Below are 24,410 nucleotides of genomic sequence, written 5' to 3' on the forward strand. Positions count from 1 at the left end.
ATATAAATTATGAAAGTTTGTGGATTAATATGCAAACTAAAACAATGCACTGAGACAAAAATGCATTTGCGCACATATCTAAATGAAAGAGAGAAGATGAATAAGCCCTATTTCTAAAAACGCTGGAGTGTTCCTTTAAGATGTTTTGTGAATACGGCCCCAGTGCTTTAAGAGTGCATATAGTGCCCTTTCGGTTTTGCACCTTAGGTGTGCCGCCCCAGTGACAGCACTGTACCTTTTTTTCTAGTTTGATGATGATGGCGGTTTCCCATCATGCACCTCTTCTGTGTTTGGGACAGGGCGACTGAATGTGAAACAGGAGGAGATCGACGAGATGCTGAAGGAGGCGTCCGGCCCCATTAACTTCACCGTATTCCTCACCATGTTCGGAGAGAAGCTCAAAGGCAGGTGTGCACACAGAGGTGTGCCCGATCATGTGACCTGATGACCAATCATGTCTGCTTACAGGTGCGGACCCCGAGGAGACCATCCTCAACGCCTTCAAAGTGTTCGACCCTGAGGGAAAAGGCATCCTGAGGAAGGAATAGTACGTGATTATGCGCATGTTTATGGCATTATTTGCAAAAATTTACCACACTTTGAAAAATTCTGGGTAAGAAACAACCCAATGTTGGGTCAATTATGGACTAACCCAGCAATGGGGTTGTTTTAACCCAGCGATTGGGTTGTCTTAAGCAAATATTTAACCTGACCGCAGGGTTTAAACAACCCAATCGCTGGGTTAGTCCATATTTGACCCAACATTTTGGTTGCTAGGCAACGTGGGGGAGAGGACGCTGGCGTTGTCTGTTCGCCGCTTCTCCACCCACAACAAATCATGTTAATGTACTATTAGATTTACATTTTATTTTATTTCCTTATGTTTGTGACTAGTCTAACAGTCAGAGCTACAATTGGGACTGTTGCTGATTGCTGGCAGCCACTGAGAAGTCGTTGTTCGTCGTTTCGCCGTTTTCCACCGCTTCTCTAATGTTTACGTTTGAATTGCTGCGGTTGGTTTCTGGTTTGGAGGACATTTGATGTTTCTCGCCGCGGGTGCTCACTGGTGGTCTCCCTTGGGCTTGGGCTGCATGGTGGCTGAGGTTTGCACCGGGCTAGCGTCATCCGGGCTCTCGTCGTCGGCGTCCGGCATGATGTTGGGATGTTCTGCTTCTCGGCTGCGCCGCTGTTCCGTCCTGCATTGCGACCGTGGAGCGGCTTGGACTTCTGCGCCGGCCCCGGTGTGTCCACAGAAGTGCCCGGAGGAATGTTCTGCCTCCTGCATGGTGCTGCAGCGATCCCCATCGTTTGAATCATCATGAAGAAGACCCATCATCTGGTCTTCAGCTGTCGTGCCTCGGCGATGTCATCGGGACACTGCCGCTGGGAGAAATCTGAAACATGGAGTGGACCACAGTGTGCTGCGGAGCTAACAGAGACTTCCACCATCAGCTCTGTTTCTGTCCACCATCAGCTCTGTTTCTGTTCACCATCAGCTCTGTTTCTGTCACCATCAGCTCTGTTTCTGTTCACCATCAGCTCTGTTTCTGTTCACCATCAGCTCTGTTTCTGTCCACCATCAGCTCTGTTTCTGTTCACCATCAGCTCTGTTTCTGTCCACCATCAGCTCTGTTTCTGTTCACCATCAGCTCTGTTTCTGTCCACCATCAGCTCTGTTTCTGTTCACCATCAGCTCTGTTTCTGTTCTGTTTTCTGTGTTGGTTGATTGTTTGTAGTATTCTATATTTTTACTTGTTATTCATTTTTTGTTGTTATTCCCCCCCCCCCCCCCTTTGTTGCACTTTGAGATTCTTCGGAATGAAAAGTGCATTATAAATAAAATCTATTATTATTATTATTATTATTAACATTAGGTCAAAACAACCCAGCATTTTTTTATAGTGTAACGTCAGCAAACCACAAAATACGTACCAATAGGTACACTCTAAACTCTAAAAAAGGCTGGGTTGTTTTAACCCAATGTTGGGTCCAATATGGACTAACCCAGCAATTGGGTTGTTTTAATCCTGCGGTTGGGTTAAATATTTGCTAAAGACAGCCCAATCGCTGGGTTAAAACAACCAAACTGCTGGGTTAGTTTATATTTGACCCAACATTGGGTTGTTTTTACTCAGAATTTTTTAGAGTGTACACTATAAAAAAATATTGTTGGTTTAACCTAAAACAGTAAGTAAACCTGCTTGTCTTAAAATTTTGAGTTTATTGAAATTAAAAATTTGAGTTGATACAATGAACGAAATTGGTTTAATAAATATAAACTCAAAATATTATTGTATCTGAACCACATAAAAAATTTGATAAATCATCAATGTACGTGGCATGTTTCACTGCGTTATCACAAATAAAACACACAATTACCCAATATGCTTCTTTAAAAAAAATAAAAATCTTTTAATAATATTTGAATAAAGGTGGTCAATTCTCAAAAATGTTCATTGTGTTAACTGTTAAGGGGGTACTTCAGCGCTGAGAAGATGAATCTGTATTTAAACTGGGTCATTAATGAAGTAGAAATGTGAAATTATTTTTTTCATTTGGTGCTTTCTAGACTGAGACAAGACAGAAAATGTATTTTTGTCTCATGGGGATGAAAGACTACAATTCCCAGAATGCTTCGCTGCCCTGTGAGGCCATTCCCAAAGCCACCGCTACTGGATTACAGTGACTGAGTTAGAGGAGACACTACAATTAAAAACTGAACGTGTGTGTTCAATATGATGAGTGAGTCGCCGCGCGAGTCTCACAGCACTGAGCACTAACTGCAGGAGTGAGATAAATGAGCTGATGAGCTCTCGTGATGAGCGCTGAGGTAATCGCGACACTCGCGGCATACATTCACAACGCAAGTTCAGTCTGGCGCGTTTCAGTTCATGCCTTTGGAAGCTTAACTTTCATAGAAATTAATTTGAGAAGTTAAAAGACTTCCATTGCTCACCATAGCTCCGTTTAAATGAATGCCTGAAGCTGCGAGCTGAGCTGTGAGTGTGATCTCCATCCTCATGCCACCCTCTGCTGGCTGTAGTCTTTAGCCTCTGGGCAAACATGATGATGAAAGCATTCTTTAGAAATGTCGGCCCATATTGATAGGAGAGCATCTTGCAGTTGATGGAGATTTGTGGGATGCACATCCAGGACACGAAGCTCCCGTTCCACCACATCCCAAAGATGCTCTATTGGGTTGAGATCTGGGGACTGTGGCGGCCATTTTAGTTCAGTCAACTCATTGTCATGTTCAAGAAACCAATCTGAAATGATTTGAGCTTTGTGACATGGTGCATTATCCTGCTGGAAGCAGCCATCAGAGGATGGGCACATGGTGGTCATAAAGGGATGGACATGGCCAGAAACAATGCTCAGGTAGGCCGTGGCATTTAAACGATGCCCAATTGGCACTAAGGGGCCTAAAGTGTGCCAAGAAAACATCCCCCACACCATTACACCACCACCACCAGCCTGCACAGTGGGAACAAGGCATGATGGATCCATGTTCTCATTCTGTTTACGCCAAATTCTGACTCTACCATCTGAATGTCTCAACAGAAATCGAGACTCATCAGACCAGGCAACATTTCTCCAGTCTTCAACTGTCCAATTTTGGTGAGCTTGTGCAAATTGTCGCCTCTTTTTCCTATTTTGTAGTGGAGATGAGTGGCACCCGGTGGGGTCTTCTGCTGGTGTAGCCCATCCGCCTCAAGGTTGTGTGTGTTGTGGCTTCACAAATGCTTTGCTGCATACCTCGGTTGTAACGAGTGGTTATTTCAGTCAAAGTTGCTCTTCTATCAGCTTGAATCAGTCGGCCCATTCTCCTCTGACCTCGAGCATCAACAAGGCATTTTCTCCCACAGGACTGCTGCATACTGGATGCTCTTCCCTTTTCACACCATTCTCTCTAAACCCTAGAAATGGTTGTGTGTGAAAATCCCAGTAACTGAGCAGATTGTGAAATACTCAGACCGGCCCGTCTGGCACCAACAACCATGCCACGCTCAAAACGGCTTAAATCACCTTTCTTTCCCATTCTGACATTCAGTTTGGAGTTCAGGAGATTGTCTTGACCAGGACCACACCCCTAAATGCACTGAAGAACTGCCATGTGATTGGCTGATTAGATAATCGCATTAATGAGAAATTAAACAGGTGTTCCTAATAATCTAATAAAAAACAAGCCCAGCCCATGTGAAAAAAGTAACGTAACGCAATTAGTAACTTTTTAAAGGGTGAAATGCAATATTATAATGCATTACCCCAACACTGGCCACAGGTACGTTTTTCCAATGAGACCAGGCTGGTTTATGCCAGTTTGAGCTTGTTTTGACCTGAAATGTTTGGTCTCTCTCTCTCTCTCTCTCTCTCTCTCTCTCTCTCTCTCTCTCTCTCTCTCTCTCTCTCTCTCTCTCTCTCTCTCTCTCTCTCTCTCTCTCTCTCTCTCTCTCTCTCTCTCTCTCTCTCTCTCTCTCCAGCGTCACTGAGATGTTGACCACGCAGGCGGATAGATTCTCCGCCGAGGAGGTGAGGCTGGTGCTGATGGTGATGGTTGCCATGGATACGGACATCCCCGGTTGCCATGGATACGGTGACTGTGTTGTTTTTTCCCCCAGATGGAGCAGATGTTCTCCGCATTCCCTCCGGATGCCGCGGGAAACCTGGACTACCGGAATCTGGTCCACATCATCACTCACGGAGAGGAGAAGGACCAGGAGTAGCCTCAGCCAATCACAGCGCTCCACTGTGCGCTCGGACACACCCCCACTGGTCTATGATTGACAGGATTTAAGCTAGACTCTTTTTTTTTTTTACATATGATTATATCGTGTTTGCTACCCGTTAACATTTACTTGGAAATTTGTGATGGGTAAATAAATAAATTGACATGAAATATTGATTCGAGTGTACATTATTTTATCGTGAAACTATAGCACAGCAAGCAAATCTATAATACACTGTAAAAAAATAATTTACAAAAATACGTTACCTGGTTGCCTTAAAATTTTAAGTTAATTGAAATTAACGTTTTAGCAAATACAATGAGCATTTTTGAGAATCGACAAGCCTCGTTCTTGAATGAATCAGCCGTTTGAATGAATCGTTTGAATGAATCGACTCAATGACTCACTCAATAAGACTCACCTGCTGCCCCCTACTGGAGGTTTAGGGTCATGTTTAAACATACTTTCCAACATTTCTTATTTGTCTATATAAAAATACAAATCTCATAACATTATTTAATGCAGTTGTAATTTTTCAGTGTAAATTATTTAATTAGATTGGTAACAGCCCTATAGTGTCTTATTCTAATTTAATTTATAGATCAAATTTAAGAATATAAGGGAAACCTGAAGCGTAGCCTATATTTAATAAGATTAGAGGGGAAATGTCCTTTATAAAAGGTAAAAATATCATAAAATATGAAGATTTAAATACACCTAAGCTGATAATGATATTTAACTCTGCAGATCATGATAACTAGAATTGTAAGTCAGAATGTAAACTGGGCATCAGATGGTAAGCACACTTACATTAACCCAAAACTAACTTAATTTAAATGACACAGTTTTCTTCTTTTAATTATTAGAATATAGACATTAAGAGAAAAAATTGTCATGCAAGTACTTTTAATACTTAAAGTACATTTAAAATCAGGTACTTTTTACTTAAGTAGGGTTGTCGTTGTAGTACGTCTACTTTTACTAAAGTAAATATGTCTCTGGTTACCTGTACTTTTACTGAAGTGCTGAAAACTTTTTCCACCACTGCTTATGATGGGTTTATTAATTTTACAGCCACTGCAACAATCCTTATGATGAAGGTCTTAAAGGAACACTCCAGCGTTTTTAGAAATAGGGCTTATTCAACTTCTTTCCTTCATTTAGATATGTGAGCAAATGCATTTTTGTCTCAGTGCATTGTTTTAGTTTGGCAGGGTCGCCGCTAGCTTAGCTTAGCATAATGAATGGAATCCTATGTTGCCAGATAGCATGTCCAGAGTAAAAGTGATACAAAAAGCAACCCAGCAATTGGGTTGTCTTAAGCAAATATTTAACCCAACCGCCGGATTAAAACAACCCAATCGCTGGGTTAAAATAACCAAAATACTGGGTTAGTCCATATTGGACCCAACATTGGGTTAAAACAACCCAGCATTTTTTAGAGTGTATTATTATTATTAAAATGTTGCTAATTATTACTCCCATTATTACACTTCCCTTTTTATTACATATTGCACCAAATACACATTATATTTGTGTGTTGTTTTAACCCAGCGATTGCACTCTAAAAATGCTGGGTTGTTTTAACCCAATGTTGGGTCAAATATGGACTAACCCAGCAATTGGGTTGTTTTAACCCAGCGATTGGCTTGTATTAATCCTGCGGTTGGTTTAAATATTTGCTTAAGACAACCCAATCAGTGGGTTAAAACAACCCAACTGCTGGGTTAGTCCATATTTGACCCAACATTGGGTTGTTTTTACTCAGAATTTTTTAGAGTGTGGGTTGTTTTAATCCTGCGGTTGGGTCAAATATTTGCTTAAGACAACCCAAGTGCTGGGTTAAAACAACCCAACTGCTGGCTTAGTCCATATTTGACCCAACATTGGGTTGTTTTTTACTCAGAATTTTTTAGAGTGTGTGCAAAATATATGCAGTGTACATTGTATTGAATGGAAAAATCCAAGTATGGCCATTTTACCCACATATTGCATAAAGTAAGATGCACTCTAAAAAATGCTGGGTTGTTTTAACCCAATGTTGGGTCAAATATGGACTAACCCAGCAATTGGGTTGTTTTAACGCAGCGATTGGGTTGTTTTAATCCTGCAGTATTGCATAAAGTAAGATGCACTCTAAAAAATGCTGGGTTAAAAACAACCCAAGTTGCGTTGGAAATAGACAAACCCAGAATTTGGGTTGTTTGAACCCTAGTAAATTGACCCATTCAAACAACCCAATTTCTGGGTTTGTCCATTTTCAACCCGACCTGGGTTGTTTTTAACCCAGCATTTTTTAGAGTGTGGTATATCAAAGCATTCAGTTATATCTTTTATAACATAGCTCAGAATCATCTTTAAAACAAGTTTATTTTAAAAAAAAATCCTGAAACTTAAAAATGTATTCGTAAATGAATAATAAATCTCATTGTTTTTGCCTATACATGTAATTTCATTTCATTAAATCTTTTTTAACAACTGAGTCCTGGTGTCAACTACAGAGGACATATCATAACATACACTCTAAAAAATGCTGGGTTTGTTTTAACCCAATGTCGGGTCAAAAATGGACTAACCCAGCAATTGGGTTGTTTTAACCCTGTGGTTGGGTTAAATATTTGCTTAAGACAACCAAATTGCTGGGTTAAAACAACCCAACTACTGGGTTAGTCCATTTTTGACCCAACTTATCCAGAATTTTTTAGAGTGTATGAATACAAAATTCGATTTCGAAAATACAAATTTTTCTTCTGGGTCCCAGGAGAATATATGTGTGTTTGGATTGTGCTCTAAAAAAATGCTGGGTTAAAAACAACCCAAAGTGGGTTGAAAATGGACAAATTGGGTTGGTTGAATGGGTCCATTTACTAGGGTTCAAACAACCCAATTTCTGGGTTTGTCCATTTCCAACCCAACTTGGGTTGTTTTTAACCCAGCACTTTTTAGAGTGTGTCACTGTTTGTGGTTGAGTGTGTTCTGCAATCTGACGAGATCGCTGGCGAAACATTTCCTGAAAAGAAGAGATGATGAAATTGACTTTTAACTTTTTTTATATGCATTGTAATGCAATGGTTTTAAAAACTAAATTAGCATTAATTAATTACAAGATGTTTAACACACAAACACTCTAAAAAATGCTGGGTTAAAAACAACCTAAGTTGGGTTAGAAATGGAAAAACCCAGAAATTGGGTTGTTTGAACCCTAGTAAATGGACCCATTCAAACAACATTTTGAAATAATAGTCATTATTTTAACCCAACATTGGGTTGTTTTTTGCTTAGAATTTTTTAGAGTGCATGTAAATTATGCCACCAAGTCTGAAAATAGGAGTATTTGTGCTTTGTTCCAGAATGAGGTCTCTTGTCCGAATGCCATCTTTTATGATGGCATTTTAATTTATAAAAAATAAATGACCTGGTTGCCTTAAAATTTTGAGTTAATTGAAATGAGTTAATAACAATTAACATTTTTGAGAATCGACAACTTTCTACACAGATTTTGTAAGCATATTGGGTAATTGTGTGTTTGACATGCCAAATAGTGCTATTTTCATGATTTAATCAATTTTTTATGTGGTTTAGATACAATAATATTTTTAGTTTCTATTTATTAAACAAATTTCCTTCATTGTATCAACTCAAATTTTCAACTTCAATAAACTCACATTTTTAAGGCAACCAGGTTACTTTTCTTTTTTAAGTTAAACCAACAATATATATATATATGTTTTACAGTGTAGGTGAAATTAACGGGGCTAGAGTGAGGGTTTTGCTTCAAAAAATATTTCTGTACCTACAATAAGCTAAAATAAGTCTCTTATAAAATAATACACCAGTGCTATCCCACAAAATGTTTTCTACAAAGATATATTTCGGATGATTTTGATGTAAATTGCTCCTTGGTCTCCAAACTGAAAATTTGTCTCATTTGTTTTGAGTATTTTTTGGCAATATAATTCCTGAAATTTCATTGAAATATGAAAATGTTATTCTGGATTATATAGATTTTGAAAGAGAACAATCAGATGTTTTTTACTCATTCTTATTTTGTTCCTCGCCAAATATTTTGTACATAAAAGTACATTTTGTAAGTGTAAGCCTTTCTTTAACCTTTTTCTGGAAGAGTTAAAATTGTATGTGTGTTTGATTTCTGACTCTTCCAGTAAGAAAGCGGTAAAAACTATGAATAGTTTAAAAGGTATATTATATTCCTGCTCCCTGGCATGTAATATTGTTTTCATTCTGTGTTTCATGTTACTATAATAATAAAAAAAGAATAGTGAACCATTGAAAAAAAACAAAAAATCTTTAAAAAACGTTTGGAACTGGGCGAAAACATAATCACAGATTTTTATTTTTAAGTGCACTGTCCCTTTAAAAAGCCTAATTATTTTTATTTGCATTGATTATCACGTAATAAGGAAAATATAGTTAGTTTTAGTTAGACACGTATTATTTATATACATATTATATAGCTAAAAAGTATTAACATTCAACGTCACACATTATTGTGAAGTCGGATTAGCTCACTCCCATTTCCTCCGCACTATTTTTCCTCATGCGTACAGCTGTGCGTATTCATCCGCGCGGCGGATTACACCCACTAAGGCTGTTGGTTAAGGCGGGAAAAACGTGTCCTTCCGCAGAGCCGGTGAGCCTCCGCCGCAGCACGCGCGTCAAAACAGCCATATTTAAGCTTTTTCTGTTATAAATCTGTTTATTTGTGAGCGGAATACTTTTATTAATCATCCCTTGTGTGTTCTGACTGGTGGTGTTCGTGATTTAATCGGCTAGTCATGGCTGACATCGACAAACTCAACATAGACAGCATCATTCAGCGCCTGCTCGAGGGTAAGTTTTACCTCACGTAGTCTCACAGTGAGATAAATGATTACATAATCGTTGTTATTGTGGCATATTAATATTTATAAGTCTGATTTGCCGTCTATCTGGGTCGTATTTAGAGCTGTCGAGCTGAGCTAGCAGGGTTAGCTGAGCATTAGCTCCTCACTGACATCAACGGCTGTGTACATGACATTCGTGGCGCTTTATAACGTTTGCAGATCTCGAAAAGGAGGCATTTTTATAATTATACCACAAAATAAAGTCTACGTAGACCTTAACTGTGCTTTGAGATTGGGTTGCCAACTTCTGGACAAGATAATAAGGGATAACCGTGGTTCTTTATAGGAAAATAAGGGACAATCAAAATATTTGTACTGTACCACAAAGTGTATGTCATTTGTGTGTGTGTGTGTGTGTGTGTGTGTGTATGTGTATAAAAGGCTCTCAGACCAACACATTTGGGTCATTTCAGATTTTGTTAATTTCAGAAACTTTCCCGGCTCAAATTTTTGATTTAGTTAATTTTGTTTATAAAGAAAGACAAAATATTAAATGTGATGGACTACTTAATTTGATTATTTTTCCTTCCTTTGTAGCCTTTTGAGTTTTTTTTTAAATGTAAAGTGCTTTATAAATAAAATGTATCATTATGTATATTTACTTGTGAATTAAATGTTTTGTAGTCAGGGTCAGAATGACATAATATGGCTTTATTTTAACTCAGAGACTGGTAAATCTGTTGACTTTATCAATCTTTTTTGCATTATATACCAACTGTGAATTCAAAAATGGGAAACCAACAACAACTAATGTTTTATGAATAACAAATAATGTTGAAACTAGAAATCTATCTTGTTTTTCTTTCTATTGACACAATTGAACGTGCCTGTCTAAAATATATATATATATATATATATATATATATATATATATATATATATATATATATATATATATATATATTTAAACATATATATATATATATATATATATTTAAACATTTTGTATTAGTAAATCTAAAAATACCAGGCTTAAATATATCTCAATGTCCTTATATTCTCATTCTTAATAAACTTTTCTTTTGTAAATGTAATTTTAAAGGCCCTATATGATTTGAAAAGCACAATAACTGAACGTTTTTTTATTTCAATTTTTTTAAACAGAGGCACTTAATTTTAAACTTAATGTTGTTACAACCATGTATGAATAAATGAAAATACACATTTTTCAATAAAAAGTGAACTTTGAGGATTGCTTTTGGTGCTTGAGACTTGTTTCAATAATGAGGTTAAGAATACTCTACCTAAATATAGTTACTTAAATGTTTTTTTCTCTAGCTATTTAATAACGTTAACTTACAATAGTGAAAGCCGGCTTTTTGTTTACGTCTTCCCTCAGAGAGAGTGCATGTTTTCTTGCATGGCTGAATGTTGGACTCATGACCATTATCCGCCTAAACTGCTTCATTCATGCCTTAAATACGGGACGATGCCGTATTATACAGAACGGTTGGCATCCCTATTTGAGACCTAGACGAACTGTACGCGGTGTGCTTAAAGGGACAGTGCACACACATTTTAATTACCCCATGATTTCCTCTCCCTTGAGTCATCTAGGTGTGTATGACATTCTTCGTTCAGACAAACACAGTTATATTTAAAAAAAAAAGGATGGATGTAGGGCTGCACGATTAATCGTATTTTAATCGTGATAACGATATCTGCTTGTGTCGATTGATTTTAAATAGTCACGATATTGGTCCGCTCCTTGTTTATCCATAAAACGTGTTTTTTCTTTGGGGTTTGCATTGATGACAAGCCTCCACTAGCAGTCATGCTTGTGGTTGCCAGATGCAAAGAGCTTAAATCCCCCAAATATAGCTTTTCTCCTTAAAAGGATATGCTATTGTCCTGGTGTTTTACTTAATCAGTGCAATCTGGCAACCCTGCGCACGCGCTCAGTCTAAACACGGAAGGAGCGCCGATGAGCTGACAACAAACACATGTAGGGCCCTATAAAATCCGTTTTATTTTTTCCCAAATTCCGTTTTATTTTTTCCCAAATTCCGTTTTTTCCGTTTTAATTTTTGCAAATTTCGTTTTTTCCGTTTTAATTTTTGCAGATTCCTTTTTTTTCCGTTGAAATGTTTGGCAATTCAGTTTTTTTTTTACCCTTTACTGTTATTTTGGTGAAAAAAGAGTGTGCTTTTAATGTTAATATAATAGAACATAAAACAAAAAATAGGAATGACCTTAAATTTATTGAGGTAACAAACATCACATTTACTTTCTAGGACAAATATGATATTTGACATAACACTGCACTTCAAGTACTTCAAATATTAATGGTTATTAGCTTTAAACTTTCCGGTAAAATAAATTATAATAATTTATATAAGTTAAAATGAAAGTGCTCCAGTAGCTTTTTCTTTCAAGTAATTTTATTTAAAAAGAACTAAAAAAATAATAATCATAAGAATCATCTTTTACATACAGTACTATTAAGTAAAACATTTAAAGCTGAAAATTAACATTAAAAAATTACACATTTCACCATGAAATCATGTAGTGAATTGTTCTGTGTGTTTAACAATCACCATTATGATATCCAGAGCTGTGAAAAATAAAAATACACGAAAACACAACACTGCCTGAAGTTTTTTCCCCCAACTTCAAAGGCCCCTTTAAATTATTAAAACTAGATGCTTAATTTTAACTTTAAGGTTACTTATCATGTAAACTACCCAAATACAGCATGTTAAATGCATGTTTGGAACAGAGGGGAAAACGGTCGCATTTGCAGCAGATATGCATTGCTGCCTAATGTGCCCATTATAAATCAAAGCACGAGATGACAGGGGTCGAGCAGAACACCGGAAAATCTGACAGAATGGACAATATTTGTCTGTCTGTGCAATACACGAGCCGCGGTTCAGGTGCGCGCGCGACCAATGCCGCCTGAGCACAACGAGCGCGCGCGGCTCCCGCTCTCCATATGCAAAGCTTCTGTGCCGCCTGCGCGTGCAGTGTGAAAACGCCGTTAGCGTCGAGTTTCTTAACTTTTTCGAAGCCGAAAGCAGAGCCGTGGAGACCAACTTCGCCATGCTTTCATTGTTTTGAAGGGCGAGCTGAAATGACGGGAGGGGTTGTGTCGCGGAGATTTGCTTCCCCCCCGTCTGCACTTTCCTCAGACATACGTTCTTAACCCACACGACACAGAATTTCATTACAAATATTTAAAATTCCGGGGAAATCTGCATTAACACCAAATTCCGCGTTTATATGCAGATTCCGCGTTTATATGCAGATTCCGCGTTTATATGCAGATTCTGCGTTAATATGCCAATTCCGCGATTCCGTCCGCGATTCCGTGATCGCGGAAATTATAGGGCCCTACACATGCGCTGGAGTTTAGCGATCTCCACAGCGAAATCCTGCTTCAATGAAAGTGGCAGTCTTATCACATGTTTCTTCACAAGACACTCGAGCTATTTGTGTGACTAAATCTGCCATGATCAAACCTTCAGCGGCGAATTTCAACAAATGCGCACGGATCTCCACCATACTGTTTGCAGTGCATAAGTGCCATGCTCGTTCACGTTCACAGTCATTAGCATTCAGAAACGCCTCCAATGAACCATATATGGTGACAACACATCCCTTTAAAAATCACGAGATTGTTTGGCAAAAAGAGGAACTTCACAAACACAAAATGAGGCAATCATTTTGACGTTGACGTCAATGACGACAATGACGTTTAACAACAACAAATTTGCAACTCAAATGATTATTTGTCTAGGAGAGAACAGAATGAAACACTTTTCTATTCACATAATTAAATGTGTTGGTTTATGATTGTGCTTTTATGGCGATGTGGGTGGATTCTGTGGATCTAATTCTGTTTGGAAATCTGGCGATAGCATGCAAGCCCCATTTTATTTTGGCTTGTGGAGGATTTCAGTAAAGGAACTGTGGGTTGGGTCTAAGGAAATAATTGCATCCAACATTTGTCACAACTGTCTTTTTTAGAGTTAGAAACCAATTACCCATTGTGTTTAAAATGACTTAATATGGATATATAGATCTATCTATCTATCTATATCTATCTATCTATCTATCTATCTATCTATCTATCTATCTATCTATCTATCTATCTATCTATCTATCTATCTATCTATCTATCTATCTATCTATCTATCTATCTATCTATCTATCTATCTATCTATCTATCTATCTATCTATCTATCTATCTATCTATCTATCTATCTATCTATCTAATCAATCATGGACCAGCTGGAGTTTATTTATTAAGCGAGCAGGGCAACCACCCAGTAGAGCATTACAATTATCCATCCATCCATCCATCCATCCATCCATCCATCCATCCATCCATCCATCCATCCATCCATCCATCCATCCATCCATCCATCCATCCATCCATCCATCCATCCATCCATCCATCCATCCATCCATCTATCTATAGATAAAGATATATAGTCATTTTAAACACAATGCGTAAATATATATAGATAGATAGATAGATATAGTCAAATAAATTTAGCACGATCATTCGAATATATTCCCAGGTTTCTACTGATACAAAGCCATATGTTAATTGCTGAAGTTACCCTTTACATGCTGTTTGATGTGTAGTATCGCTGTTCTACCACTAGATTCTCTGCGTAAGCATGCTCAGAGGTGTGCTTATATTTACACACATTTCTAAGTATAAGTACAAGTTGGTAAATCCCACACTTTGCGTGAAACTGTTCTTACGCACTCACTACGCACAGAACTGTGTGTACGAACCCTTGATAAATGACGGCCCAGAACTAATTCGCATCTCCAATCGATTCGATTCAAATGAACCTGTGTTTTGAACTATTGACTGAATGAATTCCCGTCACCTACTGGCGGTTTTATTTTCATATTTATACTTTGCATGGACTTTTTATTTAAAATATTAAACTTTTAAAGTTTATTTTGTACATATTTCTAAATTAAAAAAAAAAACTTAGATGTAAAACATTCATAAAACATTATTTACACACGTAAATGTGTCTAAATCCCACTTCAGATAGAGCTCTGCTGTGCAAAAATGGATCTTTTGATGCATATCTCATTTGATTGGAAACATTTTAATTTCTTAATTGTCTTAATTGTTCTAACTGAATTTATTGTTTAAATTAACACTTTAAAAACAACTTTTCTATTTTAATTTAAGAAATTGACAGATGATGCATATATTTAATAAGATTAGAAAACATTGCTCTTATAATGGTAAAAATGCCCCTGGACATTAATTTAAAAGGACAAATATCGTCCTGTAATGGGAAAGTTATAATTGGAATGTGTTTGATGGATTAGAAAGTACTCCTAAATTGTTGACTGTGCTCCTAATTTTTTTTAATTAGGAGCACAATTGCTCCTCAAGAAAAAAGTTAGCGTAGAGCCCTGATACTACGTACAGAAAAGCAGATGAGCCCTAAATAGGAACGCATCGCGTTTAAATAAGCATTTTCCTCCCATAAAGAAAACGCTTAATGTAGGCTACACTTTTAAGTTTGGTCTTTTAATATCACTGTCAGTGCATTAAGCCACATTAAGCATTTTTTACATGAAGCGTTTCAGAATGTCCCTAGCCACAGACTAGGGCTGCTCGATTATGGAAAAAATCATAATCACGATTATTTTGGTCAATATTGAAATCACGATTATGTAACACGATTATTTCACATGACTTTGGGAATGTGTTGCATTTATTAAAAAGACACCTTTCAACAATTCTTAAATTGAAACTGTAACATTTGTTGTACTTCATGAACTATTAAAATAAATAATATAACAAATTTAAATCAAAAGTATAAAAGTATTTTATTTTTTATATTATTCTCAGTTAATATCAGACATATACAAATATGGGAAATATTTTGACTATTCAAGTCTAACATCACAAATTCAATTAGACTAATTTTGAATCAACTGTGTGTGTAATATATATATATATATATATATATATATATATATATATATATATATATATATATATATATATATATATAATATATGAGAATAATATAAAAAATAAAATAAAATAAATAACTCGTGCTTGTTACTAAAAAGGTTGTGAACTAGTGTTCAATACGGTGACAAGTCATGTGACAAAAGATCGAACGACTCAAACCCGAAAGACTCATAAGAACTAATCATTTTTGTTTCCGGACCTGTGTCACGCACGGCCCGGGCGGCCCAGCCCCAGATCCGATCAGAGTCAGACACCAGTCGACAGCTAACGTCTCGAGGAGCTCGAAGACACGAGAGGCAGAGAACACGTGATAAATATGAAGTTGCTAAAGAAAGAATGTTTTGGATCAGGAGGTGAGGTGAACTAACAGAGAGACTGCAATAGCCTGACTCAACAACTAATCAATTAATTAAACATTTCAGTTTCTTATAATTTGGCTTTGGTTGCAGTACCCTATAGTTTATTTTTATGTAGTTTTAAAATGTAATCAACATAATTCAAAATAATTAAAATGTAATCATCATAAGTACTAGATTTGTTGGGCTATTTAACATGTCATTTTGGTGAAATGAACGAAGTGACTCGAAAAAAGATTCGGGGGCGGGGGGGGGGGGGGGGGGGGGCGGTGAAACACTCAGTTTCAGTCAGTGTCATGTCAATCTTGAGTACCTATAGAGTAGCATTGCATCCTGCATATCTCCGAAAAGTCTTTATTTTTTTAATAATTATATAAGAAAGATGCGCTGTTCAGAGTCTTTCCGAAAAAAGCCGAGCGGGTGGGGGCGTGTCGTGTGAGCGGAGCTAAATAATGACGTGTGCGCCGCCGTGTTGAGTGCGTCGTAAAGCTGTGTCATCCCTAAAAGCGGGAAAAAAACTTTATTCAAAATAAAAAATATGGCTTTTAATCAGATACAGCCATACATCTATGATCCGGAATCAGACCCAGAGGCTGCAGTTGAACAGGAGCAGCAGCAAAAACGACTAGAGCAGGACGTCTCTATGTGGTACAAGTTATACACTAACTATATAATATGCTTAGCGGCTTGTGTTATTTACATATTTATACTTGAACAGGGTGTCCGCGGGGTTTTAAAAAGTATTAAAAAGTGATAAATCAAAATTGTCAAATTTAAGGCCATTAAAAGTGTTAAATTTGGCCTCAGAGGTATTATTTCTTTCCAAATTAGGTATTATTTTTTCAGACTATCAGGTGTCCTATTATATTGAAATTCTATCTGCATTCGCGTTAGTTCGTTTAAATATGGGCTTTAGCATATCTGGGCACATTATCAAAGATCTTTCGTCTCCGTCTCAACGTATGTTTGATGCTGACGTCATATTCAGCGGTCGTTCGGCATCCTCTCAGAGCACTGCGCGCTCAACAGAAGCGGCTGGCTTACGTTTTATTTTAGACTTGCTTCAAGGCATATCTTCAACGACTATCCTCATAAGAGCAATCTTAAACGATGTATATATATAGTCTAAAATGAACAAAGAGTTGTGAGAGAATGAGGCGCGATACATAGACCGTATAAACAGTGAGATCCGCGTGTCTGTCTGAAAGGGACAGCAGCCAATAAAGCTTCCTGTCAGTAAAGTTAAAGAACAAAGGGAACAGAGAAAATGACTCTCTGCTCTTGACTAAATAACTTTTGTAGCTTTAATAAGGATTAACTATTTAATTTATAGTTTATGCAGTGCAGATTACATATAACTTTGATAACTGTATTAAATTTCTGTATATTTCCTAACTGTTCAGACAGGAAGGGCAGGAATAAACATGACATTTATTCTGGATTTATGTTAGCATTGTTTTAAGTTTATATTTTTGAAGCCTAATAATGAATGTAAAAAAAAAAAATCAGTAACTGTATTGATATCAGTAATACTGGCCTTCATTCATAAAAAGATGCCATTTAAACAAGTATTTAAAATATACTGTCTTTATGTTGTTTCTACATTAATTTGATTAACTGTGAAATTATTATATTAAAAACGTACAAAAACTTTTTTTTTATTGCGATTAATCACAGAAAAAATGTGTGATTAATCTAGTTAAAGTTTTTAATCGATTGACTAGTTTTTAGTATTTTGTTAAATTCAACAACTTATCACAGTTATAGAAATGTAATATTTGGCTCAGGTTTTGTTGTTGGAAAAAAAACACTTAATAATTTAATTGCTGAATTACCAATTATTAATGTAAATCAAATGTGTGTGCAGTAATGCTTCTCCTTCACCAACCTTTGTGAATGTTGAGATGTATTTTACTGTGTCTGAATGATAACTTATAACAGATTTCCTCCTGGTGTCGATTCTAAATCTATTCTTTTTTTGTATGTTATATATGTCAAAATCTGTGTGAATAATAGAAAGGTCGCTGATTAACACTTGCAATTCAGTGTCGTGATGGTTTTAAAAAAAATTCTGAAGGTAGTAAAAAAGGGATTAAAAAGTAGTAAATTTAACTTAAGGATTGCTGTATATACCCTGCTAGCCTATGACCAATAAAACCATTGACAGCCAATCAGAATCAATCCTGTCACTGTGCCATTCAATATTTTTATTCTTTGCTTAAAGGGATAGTTTACCAAAAAATGAAAATTATTCTATGATTTACTCACCCTCCTGTCATCCTAGATGTATATAACATGTTCTTTCAGATGATTACAATCAGAGTTATATTAAAAGGCGGTCCGCCAGAATCTACAGGGTATCCGCGGGGTCTTGAAAAGTCTTAAAAGGTGATAAATCAATTTTGGGAAAATTAAGACCCTTATAAAGTATTAAAAAGTCTTATCACGGCTTTATAAAGTCTTAAATTTTGAAAGTATTGTGTTCAAGCTTTGTCAAAAGAGTTTGACTCCAAAAAGTATTTATGAATATATTTCTTTTCATCCCCATAAGTATTAAAAAAACAATGGGGCGCTCAGTCTGAGATCGGCTCGGAGCGCGCGCCAGGTAGGGCTGGACGATATGGCCAAAATTTATATCACGATATTTTTCTTAATTTTGGTCGATACGATATAATTTCGATATCGATATGAACTATATAAAAGCTTTAGAAAAACTACCAAGAACTGCCACAAAGGATTTCTGTACCTACAAACTTCTGACAAATTAATTTGCCAAGTCTATGAAACCTCCTCCTATAAAACTATATAATATTTCAGAAATAAAAACGGTACAAATAAATTAATGTTCACCTTTTATTTGTATTTAGCCTTTATACGAACAAGAAATGTGAAATCACCGTCAAATAAACAAGACTCTCACTTCGCAGACGCAGTTTATTGAGCATTTAAGTTTTAAATTTCAGTGAAGAACGATTCATAGCGCTATATTCTCCTTTTATGCAAAACTATAGACCTTTATCTACTGATGCACAAAAAAATAAATCAAATAAGACTCAATTCAGTGGCCTATTTGTGCTCTGTTTGAGATGAGTGCACGCTGCTTTTTGCAAGGCTTTAACAGGAGCAAATGATACATTTTCGTGAAGCCATGTCTGACCGTCTTTCACAAGCTTTGATAAGGTAATTTAAACGAGAATGAACGCATTGGTGTTAATACATGACATTGTGTGCAAATGTGGAAAGTATTAAAACAAATGTGCCACTTGCCTCTTACATAAATAGTCTACATGGATTATTTGTAACGCTTGGCATCGTATTGTTAGACATTAGATTGATGCATCTATGTCGATGTATTGTTACACCCCTAGTCGGCACCTCTCCGGCGCAAGTTTAATATCAGCCCCATTCGCACGGGATTCGTATTATCTGGGGACCTCTGGTGGTTTGTAATAATTGCAGAGAATGTCTGTGATCTTAATCCCGTGCGAATCGGCCATGTCTGTAATTTGTAAAGTAAAAATTCCCCCGCAAATTAGCCTACCTACCATATTTCGCCGAACACCGAGGTCCTGTGATAACATTAGTCCCGTGCGAATCGACATCTCTGTGATTTGGCCAGGATTAGCCGGATTGTATATACTTTTTGCAAGTTTTTTTTCTCCCTGTGAGCATTTCTATCTTTATCTTTCACGAAGAATAAAGTCTGCATTCATACCGTTCAGTCATTCCCGTGCAGCCGCGCCCACGCGGATTATACTTTCACTTTAGAATGAGTGTCAATTTGAGAGTAATCTGATTGAATGGTGTGTTTAATATTAACATCAATACTGTTCTGAATGAAAAACATAACAGAACAGTATAGTACAATGACAATCTTGTTTAAATAGGCGCTTTTACATTTAGTTTTGAAACTGAATCTTCCGCCGTAGGCTATATTGTCAGCTTCCTACTCGTGATAAATGGAATCTGATTCCTGCCGCTGGTCTGAGCTCAGTTTATGGCGTCTGTTCGCTAACTGAACGAAATTATATTTATTTATTAGGCTACTGTAAAATAATCAAAACGATATCTATGCCTGTTCATGATTTCATACAGCTATCTATTGTTTCTAACGAACATCATATCCGGGAGAAGTCAGTAAATTCAAGTAAAATCACAGGCTTTGCTTATCCCGTGGGAATGCGCCACGCAAAACTCAGATGTGGAGGAGTCATTTCTAAATCACAGAGGTCCCTATAATACTAATCCCGTGCGAATAGTGCTTTAGATAGACGAACCACTTCCACGCCACTAAAGAAAGTTTGTCTTTCTTCTCTTATCAACTATTTATTTCTCCTTACTTGTGGAAGCTCGTTCAGTCACATTTGTGTTGCGGTCAGGGAAACTCTCTTTGTAGCTAAAACGTGCCGCGTTGGATCTATCAGCCTACTACTGCTGAGCACTGGCTGCGTGTCCGTGGTGTACGTCATCGCGCAAGAAGCCAATCGTGTTCTGCTCTTTCTGATGGCATGCGCCCTGAACGTCAGTCATATCGAAATATCGGAAATGTGTTTAAAAATCATATCACCGTTATTGAAAAAAATTATATCGCGATATATATTGATATTGAATTATTGTCCAGCCCTAGCGCCAGGGATGGACATTAGCGCCGCCACCAGCCAGACGCGGCTGATTTTGAGTTGTGGCGGGTAAACTCGCTTCACCTACCGAGCTGTTTCACCTCTTTGTAAACTTTGCTCAATGCATGCGAGTGCTGCCGTATGTGCGCATTAGGGCTGGGATAAACGATTATTTTTTAAACGATTAATCTAGCGATTATTTTTTCGATGCATCGATTAATCTAACGATTCATTTTTCCTGTCCGATTCGGTTACGATTCGATTCGATTACCGATTATCTCCCCATTAATTGCCTAATAGCAATTTATACATGTTGATTTAATTATCTGAATGAAAAAACGAATTCCTTAACATTGCAATATATGTTTATTGCTCTTAAAATTCCAAAGTAAGACTATACAAGAGCAATGCATTCAATAAAACCTTGAAAACATAAAGTAGGCTACACACACACACACACACACACGTACACACACACAAATAAATAAGTATAAACCTACAACAAAGAAACATATTATACGATTTTTCTATGTATGCAACTCAGCCTACAGGCTATGCCCATCGATTAAATATCAACAAGTTGGTTAATCAAATCCGGGGACACACTGCAAGCGTGAGCGTCTCGGCTGCGTGGCGTGTCTGTTTTTGTTTCGGCTCACATGTTAACAGCTTGGAGTTTGCACACTGCCTGTGACGCGCGGAAAACGCGTGCATGCTAGAAATAGAAGAGCGCCTATTTTTCACGCGTGTTGGGAGCGTCTCCAGTTAAAATAGAATAGGAAAAGATGTTTATATATCATTTTGACACGAATACATATTATATTACATATATTAAATTACATTTTCATGTTTGAAAGTCTGTAGGTTTACATAAATGCAGATATAGGCCTAATGGTAATAATAAAAAACGTCAATTATCGATTTTGAAATATTGCAACTGTCAATACAGAACGAAATATTCTGAAGCCTATTTTGCCGTCAAAAGCAGATATCTGGCTACTGCCGACGTTTTCTTTGCTGTATCAGTCGGCTATTTATGTTTAACATTAGGACTAGGGCTTCCCTCCGCATCAATAGCAGCAGCAGCGCCGCGTCAGACACGCTTCTAGTGTGCAAAGGCAGAGAAAACGCCACGCAGCCCCGTGGCTGACCCGCAACAGAAACGGCACGCGCATCCGCGGCATGACAGTGAAAACAGTTATGTAGAGTGCATTACGGGCGCCAATACTCCGTTTAAAACCGGAATAGCCCTGGGATGAAACTGCTCACTTAGAGGATGGATACCCTCGGTCACATCAGCGCGATTAGACAGTGAACATTTTAAATTTAAAACAGCTTATTATGTAGGTTAGGTAGCCAATGTGCCCGATGCTTTCACTTGATGCAAACGTTTGTTTTTGTGATTAAAATACATCAAATATTACCAAAACATCTGTCTTCCTGTGTGCAGAAATTTGTTTATGTAGCCGTGACAACGCATGCCTGTGATGCTCTGTGCGCACCGTGCGCCAACACCATAGACTGGCCAACCCGCAAGCCTTGCACTTCTGAAAGTCTGAGGAGCCACTCGTGTTGCTACCATAGATATACATAATAAATAATATACTTAATTACATAATATACTTTATTATGTACATCTATGGTTGCTACTACTCTCCGGCGCCGCCATCTATATTTTGAGTCTGACGAATCGACGCGCATATTTTGCGTCGACGTATTTTTTGCGTCGACGTCATCGATGACGTCGACGCGTTGTCCCAGCTCTAGTGCGCATATAACCAGTCGTTTTCTCCGCCATCACTCGCGTGAAGACTCGCTGTGAAACTCGCGCGCGCTGAGAGAAGATCTGACGCTGTGCATCATCCGAGAGCGCGCGCTGGTGTCACAGCGCGCAAATATTGAGTTCTCTTTCAGGGCTTGCGCTTAAACGGACAAACTCACACAAGAAGTATGTCAACATGTCCATCTTGATGAGTATCCTAGCAGACATAGTCTGAATATGCCTTAAGTGAACTGTATCGTATGCACAGTCGAGAAAGAAGAGCATATCCCTGCATCAGGTCTTAAAGGCGCAGTAGCCTTTACTGCTGCCTGAGGGATGTCCTTAGATTTAGTTTGACATTAAACAATGCTCTTGATTGAATAGCTTTTGTAAGTATAATAAGGATTAATCTTTCATTTAAACAGTTAAATATGCAGTTATTTTACATTTGATTACTTTATTCAATTTCTGTACCTTTCTGCAGGCCAGTAGGCATGAACATTATTATTTAATGTACACATGAGTGAGGTCGAGTTAAACATTCTAGTTTGAATTTTATTTTTCAGTTTTTCGGCTTTGGTTTCTTCTTTTTTTGTTTCGGCCAAGAATTTTAATTTCGGTGCAGCCCTACTGATAATGTTCTGCTCGGTGTGTTGTCAACACGCTTCAAAGATGCCAAAACGAATAGTTTCATTCTTGGGACTAAAAACCATAAAACTGGATGCCATAAAAGACCACACATCATCGTGTCAGTATTTCATTGAGACTTGAGATTAAATAAACTGCCCAAGTATTGTAGAGCTTGTAGTATTAATTTGTTAAAAACAAAAAAGTGGCTGGTAAAAACATTGAGTGGTAGACTTTGAAAATAGTTAATTTCCATCCCTGGCGAGCGCTGTGACGTCATGTATTTTGCGAAATGCGCAGTTAGGTAATGTGTCGCCCTCCATACGTTGTAAAACAGATATGCAATATAAACGATACAAAACTGGCCTACGATAGAGATTGTAAGTCTACATTCGACTACAACTGTTTATTAAAGGTTTGGTGCCGATTAGAACTTGAAGTGCGATGAGGTCTTAAAATATTTTGAGAAGGTCTTTAAAAAGTCTTAAAAAGGTATTGAAATTAACTTCAGGATTCCTGCATATACCCTGTTGAATTATATCGTCGTATTTTTGTCTTTGAAGGTGTACATGTGGGAAGTGCAGTTGTGCACGTGTGTGTGTGTGTGTTTACGCGTGGTTTGTGTAGACAGTAAGCGGACTGGTTTTGCACGGCAGGCTAAGTTAGTGTTTACATAGAAAGACACGGAATAGTAGCGCATTTGAATGAAGAAGCGCGCTTATTTAGTTCAACATATTTCCCCACTCTTTGTGTTTTGTTGTTTGGAGTGCTTTTACAATACACAAACATAAAGTTACACATATAGTGGCCAGCTAAACAAATGTACACGCACTACACATCCCATAGGGCTGGGCGATAAAACGATAACGATAATTATCACAATATAATTTTCCTTGATAATAAATAATAACAGTTCGATAAATTCTCGATATAATGTTTGCGGTATGTGTAATGCTGTGCATGCGTATTGCAGACCGGGCTTCTGGGTGCGGCACGCGGTGCTGTTTACAGTCACTGGCTGACAGGGTTGGAGGATCGGAGTGAAGTGGAGCGAGAAAAATGAGCGATAGTGAAGAAAACTCAGAGCTCACGACCAGCTCGGAGGACACAGATATCGTTGACAAGTTAGTTCGCTCAACTTCAGTGGTTTGGAGATATTTTGGCGATCCCATCCGACATAAAACAGCGACGTAACGTTACCTGGACTGCTTATCAATATCATTGGTTCTCGTTCACCACACGGAATTTAATTATTAAATTATCGTGCTTCTTCGAAGTTCTTCCATATAATATTGAGCCTAGCACAGCGGTAAATCTATATTAACTACATTCACACACAGGCTTATTGCCTTGATAGTTGCAGTGGGTGACCCACAACAAGCTAACGCTAACTGTTCCAAACTATAATCACTAAAACATCGGACTTGTACACGATCGCTATCATAATTGT

General features: G+C 37.5%; 2 protein-coding genes across 2 annotated transcripts in view; both read left to right on the top strand.

Moving 5' to 3' along the window:
* The window catches only part of myl2a (myosin, light chain 2a, regulatory, cardiac, slow), a 9,870-nt gene extending 4,969 nt beyond the window's left edge, over positions 1-4,901 (top strand). The window contains exons 4-7 of the mRNA XM_067440365.1: positions 300-404; positions 469-547; positions 4,482-4,530; positions 4,620-4,901. Of these exons, the coding sequence (XP_067296466.1) occupies positions 300-404; positions 469-547; positions 4,482-4,530; positions 4,620-4,724 (338 nt within the window). The 3' untranslated portion in view covers positions 4,725-4,901. The remainder of the gene's footprint in view (positions 1-299; positions 405-468; positions 548-4,481; positions 4,531-4,619) is intronic.
* A 4,463-nt stretch (positions 4,902-9,364) lies between these two features.
* The window catches only part of ppp1cc (protein phosphatase 1, catalytic subunit, gamma isozyme), a 41,849-nt gene continuing 26,803 nt past the window's right edge, over positions 9,365-24,410 (top strand). The window contains exon 1 of the mRNA XM_067439782.1: positions 9,365-9,578. Coding sequence (XP_067295883.1) covers positions 9,524-9,578 — 55 coding nt within the window. The 5' untranslated portion in view covers positions 9,365-9,523. The remainder of the gene's footprint in view (positions 9,579-24,410) is intronic.

Source organism: Pseudorasbora parva, chromosome 3 (genome assembly GCF_024679245.1).
Source record: "Pseudorasbora parva isolate DD20220531a chromosome 3, ASM2467924v1, whole genome shotgun sequence".
Taxonomy (NCBI): Eukaryota; Metazoa; Chordata; class Actinopteri; order Cypriniformes; family Gobionidae; genus Pseudorasbora; species Pseudorasbora parva.